The following is a 21540-nucleotide window of genomic DNA, read 5'->3' on the forward strand; positions in this document are numbered from 1 at the left end:
AGACAAAGTTTAGGCACACGTTCTAATTCTCAGTTTAATGAGTAATTTGACTAATTAACTAAATGTTAAAGACTTACAAATTACACGTAACACCGTAAAATTATTCTTAAATGTAATTCAACTTAATTCAATGGATTAAGCCATTATAAAACTTCTTAGAAATAGACCACGTACATTTCCATGAGTTCATTTGTTTGCACATACTTACTGTTAAATGACACAACAAATTGGTATTTGCTGGTGGTGCTATGATAAAATGGTTTACTGGCTCTTACTGACACACTGTCATCTATATCTATACTTATAATAAATCTGTAGAGAGGTCAATTCTGTACATGAAATATATTTTCAAAATAACTATCAGGTGGTGATTAGTGATCGATACTGATGCCAAAAATGCAATTAGTAAAATTTTTGTCTGTCTGTCTTTCTGTCTGTCTGTCTGTCTGTCTGTATGTTCCTTATAGAAACAAAAACTACTCGACGGATTTTGACGAAACTTGGTACAATTATTTTTCATACTCCTGGGCAGGTTATAGGATACTTAAGAATTCCCACGGGAACGGGAATTAGCGGGAAAATCCTTTTGTATGAAAAATCTAAACCGCTTAAGTTAGACGCTTGAAATTTGGCATGCAGGTACCTTAGTAAGCTTAGAGCTTAGTTACAACAGGATATTGCTAAATTCCCACGGGAACGAAAGTTAGCGGGAAAAAACATTTGTATGAAAAATCTAAACCGCTTAAGTTAGACGCTTGAAATTTGGCATGCAGGTACCTTAGTAAACTTAAAGCTTAGATACAACAGGATATTGCAATATTCCCACGGGAACGGGAGTTAGTGGGAAAAAATATTTGAATGAAAAAATCTAAACAGCGTAAGATAGATGAAGGGGGTAAAACGGGATCCACGCGTACGAAGTCGCGGGCGGCCGCTAGTAGAGCATAAATATTGCCATTGACGGATATAGTTCTTAAATTCCTTAGCACGCACAGCATCACGGAGCAGTCAAAATGTTTTAAGGCACACGCGTTGTCCCGAGAGCACATAAACCTTGTTATGGCGAAACAAGTGTCGGTTGTCAACTCGTAAACTGTATCTGGCACAAAATATTATTATTTATTATTACTTGACTTGAATGACAGCCGAGATCTGGGTCCCTTTCTTGTACTTTTTACGGCGTTACTTTGAGAGCCTGTATTCATTAAAGTACGTGAGCGTACGTGCGAACAGTTTACTGTCTTTTTATCACACTCTGCTAAAATTGAACAAAGACTAGCCAAGACACGGTTACGGTAACACTTTGTGTTACTTAATAGTCATAAAACAATACTCAAAGACACCCTTTCTAAGAGAGATTAATGCCCGTTTTCACCATCAATCCCTAATTTTTAAGTGACCCCTATGGTAACACATAACAGGAATTTTGTTTTCAAGGGGGTCACTTAAAATCAGGGATTGATGGTGAAAACGGGTATAAGCCTCCTCTAAACCGTCACACACTAATTAATTACCTAGTATAACATTACACGAATCCTTGTCTTAAGGCACAATTAAGGTTTCTTACATAGTGCTTATACCTAACAAGTGGTATTTTTCCATTCAGCTAGTTTTTCTCTACTCAATCGAAAACAATAGACAACCTACGATCTTCTAATAAACAACTACTACAATCAATCATAACAGCAATCAGTTTAAGTGAGTATGTTTCATTATCAAAGGGTGTTGTTTATTTCCATGTTTTGCTAGTAAATAAAACTAATGATAGCTACAGGCATTATAACAAAGGCAATTACGAGCGAATACCACATACAGGCCAATTGAAACTCGATAAAATGAACACATTCTCAGGATCTCTACAGTCCGTATTCGGCCTCGTCCACTGTTCTGGGCAAATGCTCTGAGATTTTCAAATTCATTTGCTCATGGAATTTTACAAACGAATTCAAATTCTCATCTGTTTCGTTTATTTGAGATTTCTTTGTAATATGTATTAACTGGTATAACCAAAACGCTTTGTGAAGCTTAGTACATAAAATCGCGTAGCGTAAGCGTAAACAAAATTTCAACGAATAAAATAAATAAATATCACACAATACATAGGTGTTAGGCATATCACCTAAGTAAATGCCAGTCTTAATATTGATAGGTATCAGGAATTTTCTATCCAAGCACTGCAAAACATAAACCTCACTACACAGAGTGGAAACGATAAGTGATCTCACTCGATTATTTCTAAACTATACAAGATATCGTAAAACTGGTAAGTATGAAGGAAATATTGAATTTTTGGATAGATCCAGTTTCTTCAATAACCCAAGTATTACACCATTTGATAGAGCTCATGAAGCACTTTCAGGATACTTATATATGTCACCGTAATATTGTGAATTCCGTCAGATTATAATCTGACGTAGTTACATTACAATCTAACCTAACCTAACCCACTGTTAGTTTACAATATCACGCGTTATTAAACTGACGGAGTTCACAATTTCGCGTTGACATATAGTACACTCTCTTGTATAGTTTAGAAATAATCGAGTGAGATCACTTATCGTTTCCACCCTGTATACATGCCGCTAAACTCAATCCTCCGCTATTATTTTTCAACCGCTGCCTGACACGTTTGATATATTGTTATCGTGGCACCATGATTTATCAGAAAATTTACTTCTTTATGAAAAGGTCTTACAAAACCAAACTCAATTTAAATTTTCACCAAAATATAAACCGGTATTTAAAAAAAACATTAACGAAACTCGTAATCCTGATATCAAAGCAATCCTTTTAACAGTGTGTCTAACTTTTCCCATGTTCACATGATCCCATTTCCTCTGATTAATGGGGGATAAGCTTATTTTTAATACCCCATAAAGCGATCAAAGCAAATCTAATCATTTATTAACTACTTTTTTTAAAATTCATTGTATTTTTTCAAGTAGGCTTTTTAAAATAATTTTTACACTTTGATTTATATTTATATTTCATACCTTTTCCTGTGTTATTTTATTGACATTTAATTGCAATGGCTCAAAACATTACTGCAAGCTGTCATTAGTGCCATCGTGTAACATGTCCCAGCGATTCACATTTATTTTAGTTTATGGTATGAGTTTTAGAAGTTACTATAGATGGCATACACGACTTAACATAAGGGACGCCGTTAAGGCTAACTACGCTATTAAATCGTTAACTGGGTATGTATTATCCCGGCTATTTATTGAAATTAAAGGGGTGCCCTAGAATAAATTAACTAGCTTAAGCACTCCATTAGGTTGATAACTATTTTTAATAAATGACCTTTTTAAAAGTGGTGTTGTGGATGTGTATCACTATTGTTATGTACAACATGGAATGCAATAAAGATATTGACTATTGACTATTTACCATTATGATTTCCCACTAGATGAAAATATCGTAATAAAAAGCGGAAGGGTAAGATATTACATAAAACCTACTCGTGTAAAGGGGGATTGGATACAAAAACCCTTCTGTACATCAATCGAAGAGCGAAAGTTCCTGTAACAATACAAAAATATGACAAACTGTTTATTCCAAAATCGCTCGTGAAAATTACTTTACTCTAACTTATTTGAGCTTATAAATTGCTGGGCTTGAAAAGAAGTTTCCTTACTCTATGAGAAAACTCAGCCCTTGAAAATTCGAGAAAGCGATTTATTGTTAGTTTGAAAATAATATTAATATTAAGTATCACATTAATCTTATCTAATTAACTTTATGAAATCTCCTTGACCAAATTCCAAGTCGTCCTAAAAATATCTTTATCCTCTATACTGTAGGCACATCAAACTTATTACTAACGAAATTGTTTTCTATTTTAAGCTCATAATTATATCCCTTAGCTTTTCATAGCCCCACCGGGTGTTCCTTGGCTGTAAAAAAACAAACGTTAAGTTTATTTCAGGTAAAACGATACTAAAAGTAAACTCTTGGTAGATGCAATTTATTTTTAGTCCATAAAACTGATTTACGACCGCACATGTAAAAGCATGAACAGAATCTATATTGGGAGGTTTCAATACCATAAGGCAATCAAACTCAATGAATGATGAAATCGACTGTAAGCGACCGTAGTTTGCTGCTCTTTCGTAGATGCTAACAGTCAAGTATGATGCTACAATGCTACGAGCCTCTACTACGTAGCTACGACGTATTTTTAGTACGATGGACACGAGAAACTCTTGGATCTGTACGGCTAGCACGAAAAACTTTCGAGTTCAAATCGTTTGCGTACTCGAATCGCCATCAAAAGATTAAGTAAGAAAACTACAACAGCGCCCTTGTGAACGTGTCGTAAAGTGAACTTAGTATGAGATGTGGTTGCACGAAACTTATTTTGAGAATCAAAATTGTCACGTTATCGTTTAATTCGAAGATTGAGTATCGAATTTTATCGAGTACACAAACGATTCGAAGACGAAAGTTGTTCATACTAGAGGTACTGATAGTATGTATAAACAGATGCTTACAAAATTCCTTAAATTCAGCAACTGACAAAACTTTACGTGTGAATTGAGCCTAAACCTACCAGTGTACATCCAATGCCTGGGGCAAACAGGTTACTTTTTATTTGATAGAAAAAGATAAAGCTGTCCGTTTGAGGTTGGAAACTCATGGAATTAAAAACCTGTTATGCCAACATACATAGTCGATACATAGTTAGTTGTATTTGATATTTGTGCCTTATCAGATATTAATTTACAATATTTGACAAACAGTCTTAATAATGAATTACAGAGCAAATAAAACGTGAGCAAAGGAACTAGGAACAAAAATAGTACCTATTTCAACATCTCAAAGTTTTATTGAAACGCTGCGTAATATTTTGTTCTTGTATCCCTTTGACTGTCATTTTGATGAGGTCTAGATCTAGACAAATAAAAAATGTCTATGCGTGTTTCCAAAGGAGTCTGGAATGTCTTTAAGTTTCATTTAGGCAGCTCTAATAAATCATTTCTCATGTTACTTTTAACGCAAAATCATACGATCGTTTGATGTTTTTCAAATGTGGAAAACAATTTAGAAGTAAGACCAAGACGCCATTATGTTTTATGATCGTCAGTTTGAAGTCTATTCCAAATGGGGTATTTATTTCTTCATTTAAAGTCACTTTATCCATATTCTCATGGACCGATAAAATTATCGAGAATGCGTTTGGCAATTTTAACTTTCGTAGCAAATGTTAGCAGGATGAGCATTAGCTAGAGTTGAATTTTTTTATTTACTTTAAATTCAACCTCTACTTTAACCGATTAAATAACATTTTCCTTTACTTGATCACCATAGTTTGGGGCTAGGTAAATAAGAGTGTTACCGGTCTCAGTAATTTTTAATACCACAGTCATTTGTCACGTTTCAACACGTTTATGAGTAATTTATTATTATTCTTACATAATACGAGGAAAAAATTCCTACCACGTGTTCATTTAGACGTATTATTAGATTATTTCTGTCGTGACTATTACCGCATGATTTGGCAAGTAATTAATATTGGCGGAAATAGGTAACATTGTAGGTATTTATGATGATTTATCGTATTTCACTGTCACGATTATTTTATAGTTACGATATACTTTAGATAATGTGTTGTATGAATAACTTATCGATAACGACATAAATCTGCCTAAAAGAAGCGTAAGTGTACACTTGAGGTTTGTAGGCCATAAAATAAATAGGTACGAGTTCGAAATGTATCCCTTCCCCTTCGTACAGCAATTTGTTTGAGAAATGACAGGGAAATTAATTTTCGAAAAACCCTTCTTCAAATTGACAATATTGAACGTGAAAACAGATTCTAAATTGAATTAGATTTTTTTTTCAATAAAAAATGTGCGTGCCTTTTACGGTAAGATGAGAAAAACAAAGATGTTTTCAATAATTTGTTTACAAATAAAATTTTTTTTTTCGAGACGATTGATCAGGTTACAAATCTAAAGTTTGGTTGATTTGGTAAAAAAAATGTTTAAGCTAATAGTGTGAAATGAAACTAAGTAAATAAAAGTTAAAGTTTTTAAGTAAATCAAGTTAGACGAAGTGAAAGGTTAGTTAAGAACTTAAGACTAATTAATTGACATCGTGACTGTGACAAAGTTTGAAAAGATTCAGACTGAAGTAGGGACTAATTGAAGGATAAAAATTATTTACCTTAGACACCTTGGAGTCTTGCTTGAGTAAATTATCAAATCAACATCAAAAAGAAAGAACCGCCTCTACTATTGCCTTCTTATGCCGGTTGCAGACCAAGAGAAAAGCTAAGTTGGTTTAGCTTAGCTTAAGCAGTTTTGCAGTTTGCACACAACTATAATAAACTGCGTCAGCTATGCGTGCTAACGTAGTTTAGCTCTTGGTGTACAACCGGCATCAAACAAATCAAGGCTTAAAGAAAGTAAATTAAAATAAGCTACTGAATGGTGCTTCTAATCTTCTATATAAATAAAAATGAATTGTTGTTCGTTAGTCTGATTGAAACTCCAGAACGGCAGGGCCGATTGAGCTGATTTTGGTTTTAAAATGTTTGTCGTAGTCCAGGGTAGGTCTAAACGGTGAGCAAATACGCGCGCGATAGGTATTGTTTTTCTGTGACAGATAAAATTCCACGCGGGCGAAGCCGCGGGGGGAAAGCTAGTTTGAAATAAACTTCAGTAGAAAATTATGTTACATATTAAGGCGATTAGAGTCCAGCAGTAAAAGAGGAGAAGGCTTTTACAAAATGCCCATTTGACGCGGATTGAGGATTCTTATCGCCTTAAGGTGCTAATTTGATGTCATTTGTCTAGGTATCAAGCCATCGTCAGGCCGATGCGGCCGCGCATGTCCAAAACCTGCTCCCTCATCATGATTGCTGGGATCTGGGTCAGCGGGATGCTGCTAGCTATACCCTGTCTACTCTACTCTACTACTAAGGAATACAGGTAATGTACATAAAATGTCTACCTTAAAATCATAGATACAGGTTGATGTCGTACCCTGAGTGCCCGAGCAACTGCACGCAACCAGGAGGATTTAATGAATGCTGCTGACAACGCCACTCTTGTGGCGGAGTTTTGGTCTGACACTGTGTAGATTTGTTGTCGACACGATAAAAAGAAGAAGAAGATAGACACAGGAACAATTTTCTAAAGCTCAGACCTATAAGAAACTTAATAAAATTGTAACTGTTGGTATAATGAAAGTATTTTTTACACGTCACGGTAAATAAGTGCGTGATATAAAACAAGACAAATAAAAAATATGCTTAGAACGTGACATAAATATGCCGTGCTATGTCTGACTTTATGGTAATAAACTTACTGAAGAGCCTAATTGTCAATTACCCTACTCCGCTAGCCTCTCGCTAGCAAAATCATTTAAAACCAAGCGATTTTAAAATAAAAAGCATAATTTACTTTTACACGCCCACCAGCACTAGTTGATAGAGTAAGCCTCATTTAGAGCTGGGAAATACAATAAAATTAAATACTAACAAAGAAAACAACCTTTTAATTTAGTTCCAACATTTTTTTCTTCATGATCTACTGACTGTAAATATTATAGGACAACGCTCTTTAATTATTTATAATCTCAGTGAGTAAAAAGGGGAACACAGAGATTTGTGCAAAAAAAAATAACAATAGGTACATGTAAAACATCGTAGCTGCTACCCACACATATTATTTTATTAAAGAAAACTTGGGTTTTCGAAGAAAATACTCAGCTGTTTGCTGGAGAAAAATAACCCAAAAACTTACTTAAATATTTTCTTCTTAATCTAATTCAAATTATCTTTACTCCCACTCAAAATCTGGCCCACGTAGGCTAGCCATCTGGTTTTACTGACGGAAAAACATTAACACAATAAGTATTTTAGTTTAGCAGAAGAAATAAAAATATGTTGAGTGCTTCCACGAAGATGTTTTTTCTATAAATATGTAGGAGTAATGTTTTTTTAACAAATTAGTAACATTTCTCTTATGTATCTATTCCTAGAAACCGACTAATACGGGGTGTCAAAGTCTCAGCTTTATAATAATTAGTTTCCCTAAAATAATCACCTTAAAATCCCGTTACTAATACTCCAAAACAATATAATGTTTTAGTAAAACGAAAACTCACTGAATAAAGATTCACAGAATTACAAAAGACGCGTATTAAAAGGTTACATGATCAAAGATGTCAAAAACATCACAACAGTAAAAAAACGTTTACCGAGACCTTGTGGAGTATCGTTTAATCTATTACACTGTCAGTATGTATCATACTTACTCGTAGTTAAATTATATCGTGTGTAATATATAGACACCAAAATATTATTATTTAAAAAACTTCTTACTTTTAGCATAACACCAAACTCACTCAGTCATCCCAGATTTTTATGTATTACTGATACGCTTAAATCAGAACTTAATATAATTCAAGGTTTCAATAAAATTAAATACATCTCGAGCGGGTTATGATACTTAAACATAGATTTATGAGTAGGTACCAAAGTAAAAATCTAGACCTTAAAGCTTATTTTATGAATAATGATGAATGATTTTTCTGAGTAGTGTGGCATTTGAGTGATAAATTCTAAACGAGAAACTTTATTTTACCGTCATAATAGAAATTCTGCCATAAAAATGCAATCTTGCTCGTATAATTTCTTACCCAATTCATTCAGTCAATCCATTTCCTGTCACTTTTTATATTATTTTCATCGGAACAAAGGACTTAAGAAGCTTGCAAGTTGGATCTCGCATTTCAATGTAAAAAGAACCTTCAGCTATCGAGAAATATTCGAGCCGTTTTTCTAGGAAGCCCTGGATTAGGTTGAATAAATATTAGATTCTTTATTGAAAAGGAAAATACGTTTTTAAGGGACTAGATTTTGCGAGTCACGACTCTTCCACTTTTTATAAGATATCGTTTTATGATTTCCACACGACCTCATCACTTACAAAAGACTTTGAGCATTAAGGAATAACGATTTTATGGCTTGGAATTAACTTGTATATAGTTTAGATAACAGATAGGCCATAAAATACTTTTACTTTAGTAATGTTAATATAATATTACTTGAAATTAACTTTGTTTTCCGATTAAAAAATTCGAGTCATAATCATCTAATCCTTCAACACCATGCTGACACGTAAATTCTCATATTGGCGTAATATTCGAACTATCAGTGAGACCTACACGCTATCTCGTTGGTATCTTATCTAAAACTATTTACGAATATAAAATAACTACCCATAAAATACCTTAAATACCTAACTAATTATTTATCCAATCTAAAATTTCTTATAAAAAGTTGACTCTTGGAATCGAAGGTAAATTATATTAACATCCCAATCTGAAAAATTGAAATTCATAGAGGCAAAAAAAGCTATTCCTAGGAAAACATTTATGGAACGGAATATTTTGAAAGCCTGTTTTTTTGACATTTCTAAACTAATTTACCGACGGAACTTTAATCCTTGATTGATTTAGAGCCTGGAAAATACCAGTAATTGGGTGAAAAGTAAAAAAAAAACGTTAAGCTTCTTAGTTCGGGATTGGAAAAAAATTGCCAAGACCACATTTTGGAACACGCATGTCGCATACTGTAATATTTTTTAAATCTTTTTACACGACACTTTGTTGACACGACAGGTTTAGTAGAAACGATTTACTAGTATTTTCTGATAAATCAAACTTTAATAACTTTCTTAGTAACTTCCAAGTTTAACTACAATAATATTATACTTGAGTTAGGCCAAGGTCTGCTGAAGTGGTAGGCAAAGTTTGTTTTCCTCCGACAATAGGCCTCTTACCTCCTCGAGTTGTGTGCTAGTGAAGTAGTAACTATGTATGCAAGTACATTGCAATTTAATTAACTGATCAAACCTTGTTTCAGATCGAAGGGCACCCTCAAAACTGCGTGCCTATTATCGTGGCCTGATGGATTGCCCGATGTCTCATATATGGATTTCGTGTAAGTAACACTTAGATTGAATGATATGGAGGTTTTTTAAAAACACATTAAAACGCAATTTGTCAATTTAAGTTTGAAATCGAAACAATTTCATAAAATGGCACGTGCTACAGGACTTTCAAATAAAATAACCTTTTCGTTAATGTCAGCGTTCCTAACTAACCAAATTAAAAAATCCCTTTCACTCAATTTATTAGTCGTGACTCCTAACTACAGCCCGTCATTCGAACCCCTTGCAAAGGCGAATCACCTAACTTTGTATAAAGGCAGCGAGCGCCGTTTTGTGGAACAAGCCCGTGACAAAATGATCCTTTGAAGGCCACGCCAAAGGTAATTTTCGGACCTGAGTAGAGCCACTAAAGTACTACGTCGCGTTGAAAGAGTTTTCTAATAACGTCTATCTGACCTAGTAACAGAACGGGATGTCAAATACAACCTTCCCCGAAGTCGTTTTCATCAAAATTACTAAAACCTTTTTATTATAATACTATAGGTATTAATATCTTTCTAGGAAATTGATATGAGATTGATATTGATATTGCCTACAGAACTGTAAGTAAATATGATAGTTTTTATTTCGTTGTCTTTCCAAACTTTGCAACATCATGCGACAAAGCAATTTGGTTTGCTATTTTGTTTTTAATCAAAATCAGGCTATAGCGTGCGGGCCCATAGATGATATCTGACGGATGGCACAAACAGATTTGGGGTCGGATAATGCAATAATAATGCCACTAAAGCCCATTGTTGCTCGTAAATTATAAAGCTTATTGGGGAGAGTCGTAAAAACTAGCAATTTATATTTACTATATAAATTGCTAGTTTTTACGACTATAATAAGACTATAATAAGAACTATAATAAGACCTTTAATAATAAAAATAAAGATAATAAACTGAATACCAACCACCTGGGTCTCAGCACATTGAGAGTGCCAATCTATGTCTCTGAAATGCTAACACCAAGAACAAAAATTCTACTAAGCTCGGCTAAGAAACTCGTCAAGGATGGTTTGTTCAAGTTCTGCTGGATCTCTAAAGGGGTTGTGCTCTTAAGAAAATCAGAAGGTGAACCTGCAATTGTGGTAACTAGACAGGAAGACCTGGAAGAAGCCAAGCTGCAAGCTGCAGGCAAAGGCAAACAGGACTGACTATGCCCGGTGGCAAGTGAAGGACTTATTCTACTTAATTATTGTGTTTTGTTATTTGGTTTTTATGTATCGTTAAGTTTTGCTACGCTGAAAATTGTGTCAACTAATGCTGTAAATGCATGTGCAGTAAGTATTATCAATAATATAATATTTATCCTATTTTATCATTCATATTATATATCATATTATTATTTGCTATTTAATTTATCTCTGTATATTGCCTCTTATGAACCTCGAAATCTTAGTGCTGATAACTATTGCCTCTTTTGCTTAATCAGTGGTTTTGGTTTCTTATGTGCTCATTTATTAATGTCATATTATCATGGATTGTCAGACCGGGTCGCTTTACGCATACCACACAAAGTTACCGTTTATTTAGTATCTCGCAGGAACAATGGCAAATGATATAAATTTTATCAGCACTGACATTGATACCAATGTCGGTGTTGGTCGAGCGATTCCTGTCGACAATCCTGATATGTGTAGAAACCTGCTAGACCCGAACTCTGGAGCGCTTAACGTAGTGGTTCAAAATATTCGTAGCATAGCATGTAATTTTGATGGCTTCATAACTTATATAACAAGACTTAATATAAAATTCGATATTATCGTTCTGACGGAGTGCTGGCTACCTCATGCGCCTAACTTGCCTAGTCTTCCGCACTATACTCGTTTTGCATCATCTAAATACATAAACCAAAATAGTGGAGTTGTAATATATATAAGCGAAACTATACAGGCGTCTGTATATGAACCTAAATTAGCTGATGCCGATGGACTTGTTGTGAGGATTGGTGACATTTGCGCATTGGTAGCTATTTACAGATCCCCATCTGTACATAATGTTGATAATTTTGTACAGTCATTACATGAGACACTATATGAACTTAAAAATGTCAAAACGCTGGCTGTGACCGGCGATCTTAATGTGGACATAAAAGATGGAAGTGATGATCCAAGATCTTCTAATTTCCTCACTGAGATGTCTATACATGGTCTTTTACCGNTCCTGGTGACGTCACTTAAGCATTTTTCTTATACTGCGTGCGGTCGTTGCGCGTGCGCACAAAGGAATGAGACCGCTCGGACACCGAGCCCACAGCGTGGTAGGGGTGGGGTTGCCCGCGCTTTTGTTTTTTTAATACTACTACGCTGAATATTGTGTGCGGATTGGGTTGTCGTACAGGGGTACTACATGGTAAAATAAATCTCGGAGGCGAAAGCAGGATAATTAGTTTTAAAATGTTTAAAATCAATTTTAACTTATTTAGCTGCATTAAAATAATCTGTTCCGTTAGGGAGCCGGTTAAATGAACCGTTAACTTTTAATCCGGCCATCGTATTTACCGGTCGCCGTTTAATCTCCGGGCCGGATTACAAATTAAAACCGATTGGTCTGAATTGTCGCGTTTACAATGTTTGCCAGCGAATGTGCGATTTAAATGAGTTTATTAAGTGGACAGTAGAAATACGATGGTAATTAGCACACCGACCATTATACGCGTTTTTACCTTCCGTATTTTGTTGGGTTTGCCTTTGTTATTGTTTTCTTTTGTTTACCTATGGAAGAAAATTATGGGTAAAATATTAACTCGTAAATATGAAGATTCAAGAAGAAGCAGAAGAAAAGAAGAAGAAGAAGAAGAAGAAAGATAAGGAGACATGTAAAGTGCCCCATAAGGGCTACCTTTTCTTTTTTTATTATTTTCTATTGACGTTCATAAGTTCCACTTGTGGTCTAAACTGAATAAATATTTTTTTGATTTTGATTTTGATTTTGATTCCTTTTAACGAAAAGTTTGACCAAAGTAGTGAATTCGGCCAAGTGACAAATTATTTATTTTTATAATTCGTAGCGAGGAATGAGGAAAACAAAATTAAGTATGTAGAAGAAATGATTACTATTTTATTACATAATATTATATTTATTATTTAAATTTTAAAGTTTAGTTAAGTTAATTTTCTTGTTGAAGCTTTCGTTATTTACTTACTTATCTATCACCATCAGCTCATGTAAGTGTAAGCAAGTAAAAATAAAATCGCAAAAGTAGAGGCACTTCTTTCTACTGAAAACTTTGATTGGTTCCATCAATAAAGTTGAAAATGATCAAGTTTATAAAGGTGCACATCGGCCCATCCGTTCGCTGGCCATTACACGGGCGGGCGCGCAGCAGCGCCCCCACAACCGACGGCAGACACCGTCACTAATTTACGCAGGGAACACCGAAGTATTTTGGTCAGATTTTATTTTTTTAGTTTCCTTACGTTTGGTTTTACCTTTAACCGTATTGGTAATGTTCCAGTCTAAGAGGCTCTCGATTTATAATAATAACTAGCTTTCCGCCCGCGGCTTCGCCCGCGTGGAATTTTGTCTGTCACAGAAAAACTTTATCGCGCACGTCCCTGTTTCAAAAACCGGGATAAAAACTATCCTATGTTCTTTCCCGGGACTCAAACTATCTCTATGCCAAATTTCATCAAAATCGGTTGCGAGGTTTAAGCGGGAAAGCGTAACAGACAGACAGACAGACAGACAGACAGACAGACAGACAGACAGACAGACAGAGTTACTTTCGCATTTATAATATTAGTTGGGATAATAATATCGTTTAGTTCTTATATTATCTACATTTGAAAATCCCCCTTTTTCATGAGTCCCAAGAGCACGATTCTAGGCAAGTTTGCTCCATCACATCACAGATCGCTTCCTATGGATGAAATTATGATAAACAGAAAGCTCATTCCTTGGATACAAACATTTTAAATATTTTTCACACACATTTAATAAATGCGTCTGCCAAGTCGCTCAAAGTTTTCGTTTTAAGTTAGTGGTTGAGGGTTAAAATCGAGCTCCGTACAAATCCAATCAGGACCAATCAACCTTGATTACGCCTTTCAAGAGCAGTATCACGCATTGGCTTATTTTAATTAGCTAATAACGAGAGCAAACGTATGGGCGTGAGGTGAAAGGGAGCCGCCCTTTGATCTGCCGCTCATTTCGCCATTACCCACCTTTTTAATTAAGAAATGACCAGCGGTCAAAGAGATGAATGCAGGCTGCAATTAGGCGGTAAAGTACGGGAAATCCAGACGCCATATTTGCGAGTGCATTCCGCATTTTCCGATGCATTAAGTTTTCTTTGTGTGGTTATCGCGAAATAATTAGGATAGGTCCTTTTAATCCTGCTAGCATTATTAGGATAATGCTAGCAGGATTAAAAGTAACCAACTTACTTAGGCTAAGTTGTACCACACTACCACCTAACTTTGACCGTAACTTTGACGATAACCGGTGCTTTTTGTATGGATTTTGACAGATTTTTGACGTTTGTCAAAGTTAAAGTAAGATGGTGCAACCCAGCCTTAGTATTTTTGTGAGGAAAGGTTATAGTTACCGTTGAAGTTAGGTGGTGCAACCAGTCTTAGTATAGAATATGAGCTCAATATTCGCTATTCTTTACCGCCAAGTTGATTTTATATGAGATGCCATGAGAGTTTCTGTTTAAACAGTAAGATCGCCTACCTTTGGATAGTTAAAAAATATTTACAAAGAATAGACGCAGAGGCGTATCTGCACTTTAGTGGATAATTTGGGGAAGATGCTTGTATTAATACGAAAGAGATACGCGGATATGCACGATAACGAGGTATTTGCCAATAAGTACTCAACCAACGAATCTCTCTATAACTGCACATAGTTGTACCGACCGCACTTCATGTCACTGTGGGAAACTTTCTCCGGTGTCATCAATAAAATACCTGGGCATAACTATAGACAGTAATCTCAATTGGAAAAGCCATATTGACACGCTCGGGAAAAGAATTCGAAAAATAATCTGTATCTTTAAAAAAATTAGACATATAAAAGACCCAAACACTATCAAAACCGTATATTACTCATTGTGCCAATCACTGTTAACCTATGGTATAGTGGCATGGGGCGGAGCCAAAAAATCTAATCTCATCAACATAGAGCGTGCACAGAGGGCCGTTATTAAAGTTCTACATTTTAAACCTTTCCGTTATCCTACGGCTAAACTTTATCAGGAATTCGAGGTACTTACGGTAAGGCAGTTGTTCATAAAGGCTGCGATCCTACACCAACATCGTTTACCACAACCTACAATTATATCAAGGAGACGTGTGCCTCCTGTTTTTAAGGTACCGGAATTCAAAACTTTGTTCGCACGCGATTTTTTACCCTATCTGGGCCCTTGGCTGTTTAACAAAATTAATTCTGCTTTTACTTCTATTCGAGATGTAACGTACATAACATGCAAAAAAATTATAAAAACCCTACTATTAAAACTAGATTATGAAGCTACAGAGAAATTATTGAAAATATGAGGCATATTACTGACTATATATTTTATATTATCTACATTATATAAAACTTTATTAATTATTCTATGTACGCTATGATATAAAATGGCGATTTTGTAGGTAGGTAGGGTAAACCGTATAGCTATTGCCCACTTAAAGATTTCAAACACATTGAGACGAAAAATTAAAGAAAGTATTTTAATTATCGACCATTTATGACTTTTTTCGTATAACTCAATAAACTGTTAAACAGAATATTAATAGTTTTTAGTTAAAACTTACGTAGTTTAAAAAATATTGAAATAAATTTAAAATCCTCCAAAAAGTACAGTCATTGCCCATTACTTACACTAATTGCCCACATCAAAGCACAGTAATTGCCCAGTATCTTAAAACAAAATAATCAATTTTAAAATGACAAAATAGGCTTTAAATAAACAAAACAAAACATTAAATTTAAATAAAATTGTAGTAGTACAGTCTTCAAAATCCCAACTAATATTATAAATGCGAAAGTAACTCTGTCTGTCTGTCTGNAAAGTTATCGGACTGCAAAAAAATATCAGGAATTCTTCTATAAGCCGGCCAAATTATAAAGGTCACAAAAAAGCGATCACTCCATACATACAGGTATACTTTGCAAATTAGTAGCTTAGCTGTCAATGTTTTGTACAGTTATGTGGAATATTGTAATTCGTACAAACGATTTTTAAATATTAAATTTCTAATCAGTCTCCATCGTCCTTCCACCTTCCATGTATTTGGTTCCGGGATAGAACGACTTTCAAAAAAAAATTTTGCTGGGGTAACGTTTCAAATATTACCCCAGCAAAATCTGTTTTTTCTTAATAACTTTAAAACTATAATTTGAACGAATTTTGCTATTAGTGGACAAATCTCTGCTCACGATGGACTAATTATCTGCTATACTCTCGACTCTCTGAAGCACAACATTTATAAAAATTTTGCTGCAGTAATGCACTCAAACTTCATTAGTTTAACATAAATTTCCTGACACTAACAATATTAGTTAAATTCAAATAGATGAATACACAATTAATTGATTGATGAATGATTCTCAATACATATTTAAAATGGTACAAGAAATAAAGACGGGAAACTTCTTTCATATGTATATTTTAATAATAATATAATTAATTATTTACATCTAATTCGACAGTCTTATTAAATTATATTTACATTCACATTATCATAATCAGTTGAAGTCTAACAATGTTTTTGCATGTTCAGATCAAAATACATACAAATTAATGATGTCATACGTTTTGTACTTCCGTTCTGCGTCCTAAGTGCTTGTAGTGTATTTCAAGAGGTAGGTACTTATTTATGTATTTTATTAATATTGAAATCATATTTATCTGAATTACTGCGATACAGAGTGTTAGGTACATGGGCATATAAATGGTATGGTGAAGTCAGAAAATTGATATCTTCATTTTAATTTTCAAACAAATCGGATTTTATAAAATTTATTTTGTTTAAAAATTACTACCATACCATTTATATGCCCTTGTTAACATAGGCTAGTGTCGGCTCATATACTCATTTACCTAACACCCTGTAGAGAACATACGTCATGTGTTTTCATAACATAAATATTAACATTTAATTTTCATAGCATGTAAGGGAGGGGTTCACCACATTATCACAGCGGTCGAAGTGAAACCAGTCACACTGATACTAATCACAAACATTAAATATCAAAATAATAAAGTAATCTTAAGCTTACAGTAAGAAAATAGTGTGACTGTATGGGATTTATTTCCAACGAGTAACGGTTTGTGTGACTCATTGGGAACAAGCAAATTGAAATTGCGTAAGCGATAAATACTACCTTATTTTTCTTAACATCTGCTCGCAACTGAACTCTCAAGCATATAAACTGCATGTTAAATAAATCATAATATTTTTCAAATTAAACAAATAAAAATTCGAAGCAATGGATTAATTACGTCTGAAAAATTTTAAACAACAGCAAATCAGTGTTTCAAAGCAATTAATTATCCCTAAAATATGCGAAGTAACTTAACGTTTTAATTATCATAAACAAATATTTATTTATTGTACAGGTACTGTTCATTGTTTCTAATAAATGAGGGCTATCGTTTTTATACTTAACAGTTGGCACCCCTGGCGATTGACAGGACCTTACTCTACAGTGGCGCCATCTTGATGAGTGCAAATGCGATAGTCCTCCTACCACTTTAGCGCTCACAAGCTGGCGCCACTGTCTTCGCGACTAGCAAGTGACAGGACCTTACTCTACAGTGGCGCCAAGTGGTGAGCGCTAAAACGATAGCCCTCATTGTGGAAGGAGTGTCAAGTGGCATTAGCGGTCGAAACTTATTCATGATTCCAAATAAAGCGAAAAAAGATTTCTATTTATTAAGCACTTTTGATTGGAATATGCTTTGGAAAAATTATAGGCAATTAGGACTTCTTTTAATAATAATAGAAAAAACAACTCTCGCATTTGGTATGTCAATACTTTTGTCACTAATCAACTGACATCACTAATGAGCTTCAAAATGTTTCTAAATTAGTTTTTACATAAAAATCGTGTACAGTGCACCCTTCTTCACATTGCCATTGAAAAATAACACTTATTTCAACTATAACATGTCACAGTGTTCAAATCGCTGTCCATAATAAGAAGTCACTTTTAATTGCTGCATTTTGAAGTCAGTTAATTAGTGAATGTAACATTTTGACACGAATAAAAAATTGTTAAAACAAAATTGAATTTTATGTCAAGGTTCTTTAAAGTTTTCGAACTAAATACACGTAAATAAATTTTAAAATACAGTAGTGAAGCATCCTGTATCTTTCTTGAGGTAGTCCATATTGATTTTCGGCCTAAACACAAGTGTTTAAGGTTCAAAATACGATGGCAACCATCTCTTTGTTAGATAAGAGATATAGATGTAAAGCTCGGTTTCCATCAATACGGAGCGGAGAAATAATTTAAGCAACCAACCAGATTTCATTCTGTCAATTTCATTTACCATGAGTGGCTCGCTAGCGAGTGCGTCAAAAAATGAAGACTTTACTTTTTGAAAGTAGCCGCTAAGGGCGCTGCACAATCTGTCATACATTCTAATGTCATTTTTTTACAGTCACTAGCGAACACACTTAACGTAAACTCATGGTAAGCACACTAAGCGACAGCGCATATTGGGCGACAAAATGCGGCGACGGACGCGGCCACAAAACGCATGCGCGCGTCATTTCATATTAGCTGTCGTTGCGACTCCGCGACATGTCGTCTGCCGCCGCGTTTTGTCGCCCAATATGCGCAGTCGCCAGAGTAAATACAAATGAGTAGGTCATCTTCATAGAAACGCACCGAACGCGGTTTGTATGTGAGCGCGCCAATACGTATGCGGCGCGCACGCACACACTGACAAAATTCGGCGCAACTCCCGATAATCACGTTAAATTCGGCGCAACTCTCCGATAATCCACGTTAAATTCGGCGCAACTCCCCGATAATCCACGTTAAATTCGGCGCAACTCCCCGATAATCCACGTTAAATTCGGCGCAACTCCCCGATAATCCACGTTAAATTTTGTCAGTGTGTGCGTACGCGCCGCATACGTATTGGCGCGCTCACATACAAACCGCGCTCGATGCGTTTCTACGAAGATAACCTACTCGTTTGTATTTACGCTGCAGTCGCTTATGTACGGTGGAAACCAGGCCTAATGGTTTGTCGTTGAAATACGTTCTACAAGCACATATAATACCCGTTCGCTGCCGTCTAAAACCTCTGCTGGAAGTTGGGCTGCTGCTGCGACTGGCTGCCCTGCTGTTGCCCTCCGAACATCATCTGCTGTTGCTGGTGGAACTCTTGCTGGCCGCCGCCTGTCGTGTTGTTGCCTTGGTTCGGACCTTGAATTTGAGTGTTAGGATTATGAGTCTTTTTAACAAGACTTTAAAGTTCAATATGAAACGATTTTTTTTATATTCTCTGACGAAGAAGGTGCACTTCCCAAAATACGTACTTTTCTGAGTAAAAACTGAAGTTTTCTTCTTTATTATTACTCCATACTAAATTGCTATTATTTCGAACTTTATGAGTGAGATAAGCTTGTGGCATTGGAAAGAAAGAAAGTTTTTTGTCATAAACGACGATATTTACTGTCAAACTCATAAAAACTGATTTTGATTATGATAAAATAATACATAAATCTTAATTTAATCTTACCTGCCATCCTCATTCTTTTGGCGTTGTTGGCACCGTGGTCATGGCTGTTTGCTTGTACTTGATTTTGTTGAGTCTGGAAAGCAAATGTTCAAAATTAATAATGTTTCTTACATCATTACCGTTTTCACTTCACTCTCACGTCTCAGACCTAAGAAATTAACTGAATAAGAATTTAAAAACTAAGACCAATAATATCAGTTTAAGCAGGCCTGTTCATCTCCGCGAGTTTACATCGAAAACAAAACACGCACGATGGCCCACCTACAGGATACTATTCGACAAGGCCTCACATACGAGCGAACATTGACTCACGCACGCGTATTCTTGTGTATGATGGAAAAAATAAAAAAATGGTGTACTAAATACTGTGCAGTATTTAACTACCTAAATAATAATAAAACACAGAATGTACTTTTTTAAGTTGNGCAGTGATGTCACTGCCGCTGTCACAGCTAACTACTGCCCCGCAATGTGACGTCACTGCCGCTGTCGCAGCTACCTACTGCCCCGCAATGTGACGTCACTGCCGCAGCAGTTAAGACCCTGTAGGCCTAGGATGCGCGCCGCGATAAGCGGTTATCACGCCATTTTATCGATTTTTCCCATACATTTTGACGTCGATAAAGTATATCACGGCGCGCATCCTAGCCGGGCAGGTCCGTGATGTTACAACATCAAAACGCCTTAGGGCTCTTTTGCAGATAAGACACCAACATGTAAAAATACATGAAAACGTTTGAAGCCACGCGGCTCACCGGTGAGCCTCGAACAATAAAATACTTAACATTTAGTTAATTTTGATCTATTAAATTAGATTTATGTCATTACGTTGCAGCTACGAAATGCTACGAAACCATTTGGTACAAAAGACATCAACAAGTCAGTAGCTCGATAATTTTAATTACCCTACGTTATTTTGTCTTAAACATTATTAAAGGCTTGATTTTTATACATTTAAAGACATTATCAATTATTATGACACTGTTGTGTTGTTTTCTTTTTAGGCATAATTCGATACCATGATTATTTCCATCATGCCCCAACAAATTACACTCGATTGCATGAAAACCGCAAAACTTCTGCAAACTGCCATATCTTCAAAAACTTGAAACTCAATCGTGGTCCATGATCACAACTTCGTCCCATTCCATTTCAGACCTTATTCTTTTCGAAGTACGATCTAGTTTTAATATTTCCAATGTCAACTATAATTAGGCTAAAATATGAGGTTGACTCTTAAATCAATGTAGAAAGGTTGGGAATGCCTTGCATAAGTAAGATTATAATCTAATAGTCATAACCACGACCGAGCAGTTACAGTTCATTAGCAATTGAATGTAGATCCGAACCTCTAGCATGAACAACTTTCGTCTTCGAATCGTTTGCGTATTCGACAAAATTCGATACTCAACCTTTGAACCCAACGATAACGTGACAATTTTGATTCTCAAAATAAGTTTCGTGCAACCATTTCTCATACTAAGTTCACTTTACGAAACGTTCACAAGGGCGCTGTTGTAGTTTTCGTACTAAATCTTTTGATGCACTTGCCAAATGTTTGTCTCAGAGCGCTGGAAGGGCAAAAAAAGAATGAGACATGTATAGGCTCCTTACGAGCATTAAAATTTGACGATTTGTAAGTACTAATTTAATTAGTCTATACAAATAAAGATAATTTTGACTTTGATTTTGATGGCGATTCGAACTCGAATGTTTTTCGTGCTAGCCGTACCGAGCGCTGCGCCGGCGCACGACGCGCTCATTTGCCGATAACGAGAGCAATCAGCAATGGGTATTTTGTTTATATTTACAACGGAAGGGTGAGAGTTCAAATCCTAGATACTATCTGTAACTTAACTTTCTTCATAACACAAGATACAAACT

General features: G+C 35.3%; 1 protein-coding gene across 1 annotated transcript in view; it reads left to right on the top strand.

The window, feature by feature from the left end:
• LOC114352842 (tachykinin-like peptides receptor 86C) overlaps positions 1-11104 on the top strand; it is a 49822-nt gene extending 38718 nt beyond the window's left edge. The window contains exons 5-7 of the mRNA XM_028304582.1: positions 6801-6935; positions 9878-9955; positions 10876-11104. Of these exons, the coding sequence (XP_028160383.1) occupies positions 6801-6935; positions 9878-9955; positions 10876-11104 (442 nt within the window). The remainder of the gene's footprint in view (positions 1-6800; positions 6936-9877; positions 9956-10875) is intronic.
• Positions 11105-21540: the final 10436 nt, after the last annotated feature.

Source organism: Ostrinia furnacalis, unplaced genomic scaffold (assembly GCF_004193835.3).
Source record: "Ostrinia furnacalis isolate ACB-3 unplaced genomic scaffold, ASM419383v2 OfSCF1456, whole genome shotgun sequence".
NCBI lineage: Eukaryota > Metazoa > Arthropoda > Insecta > Lepidoptera > Crambidae > Ostrinia > Ostrinia furnacalis.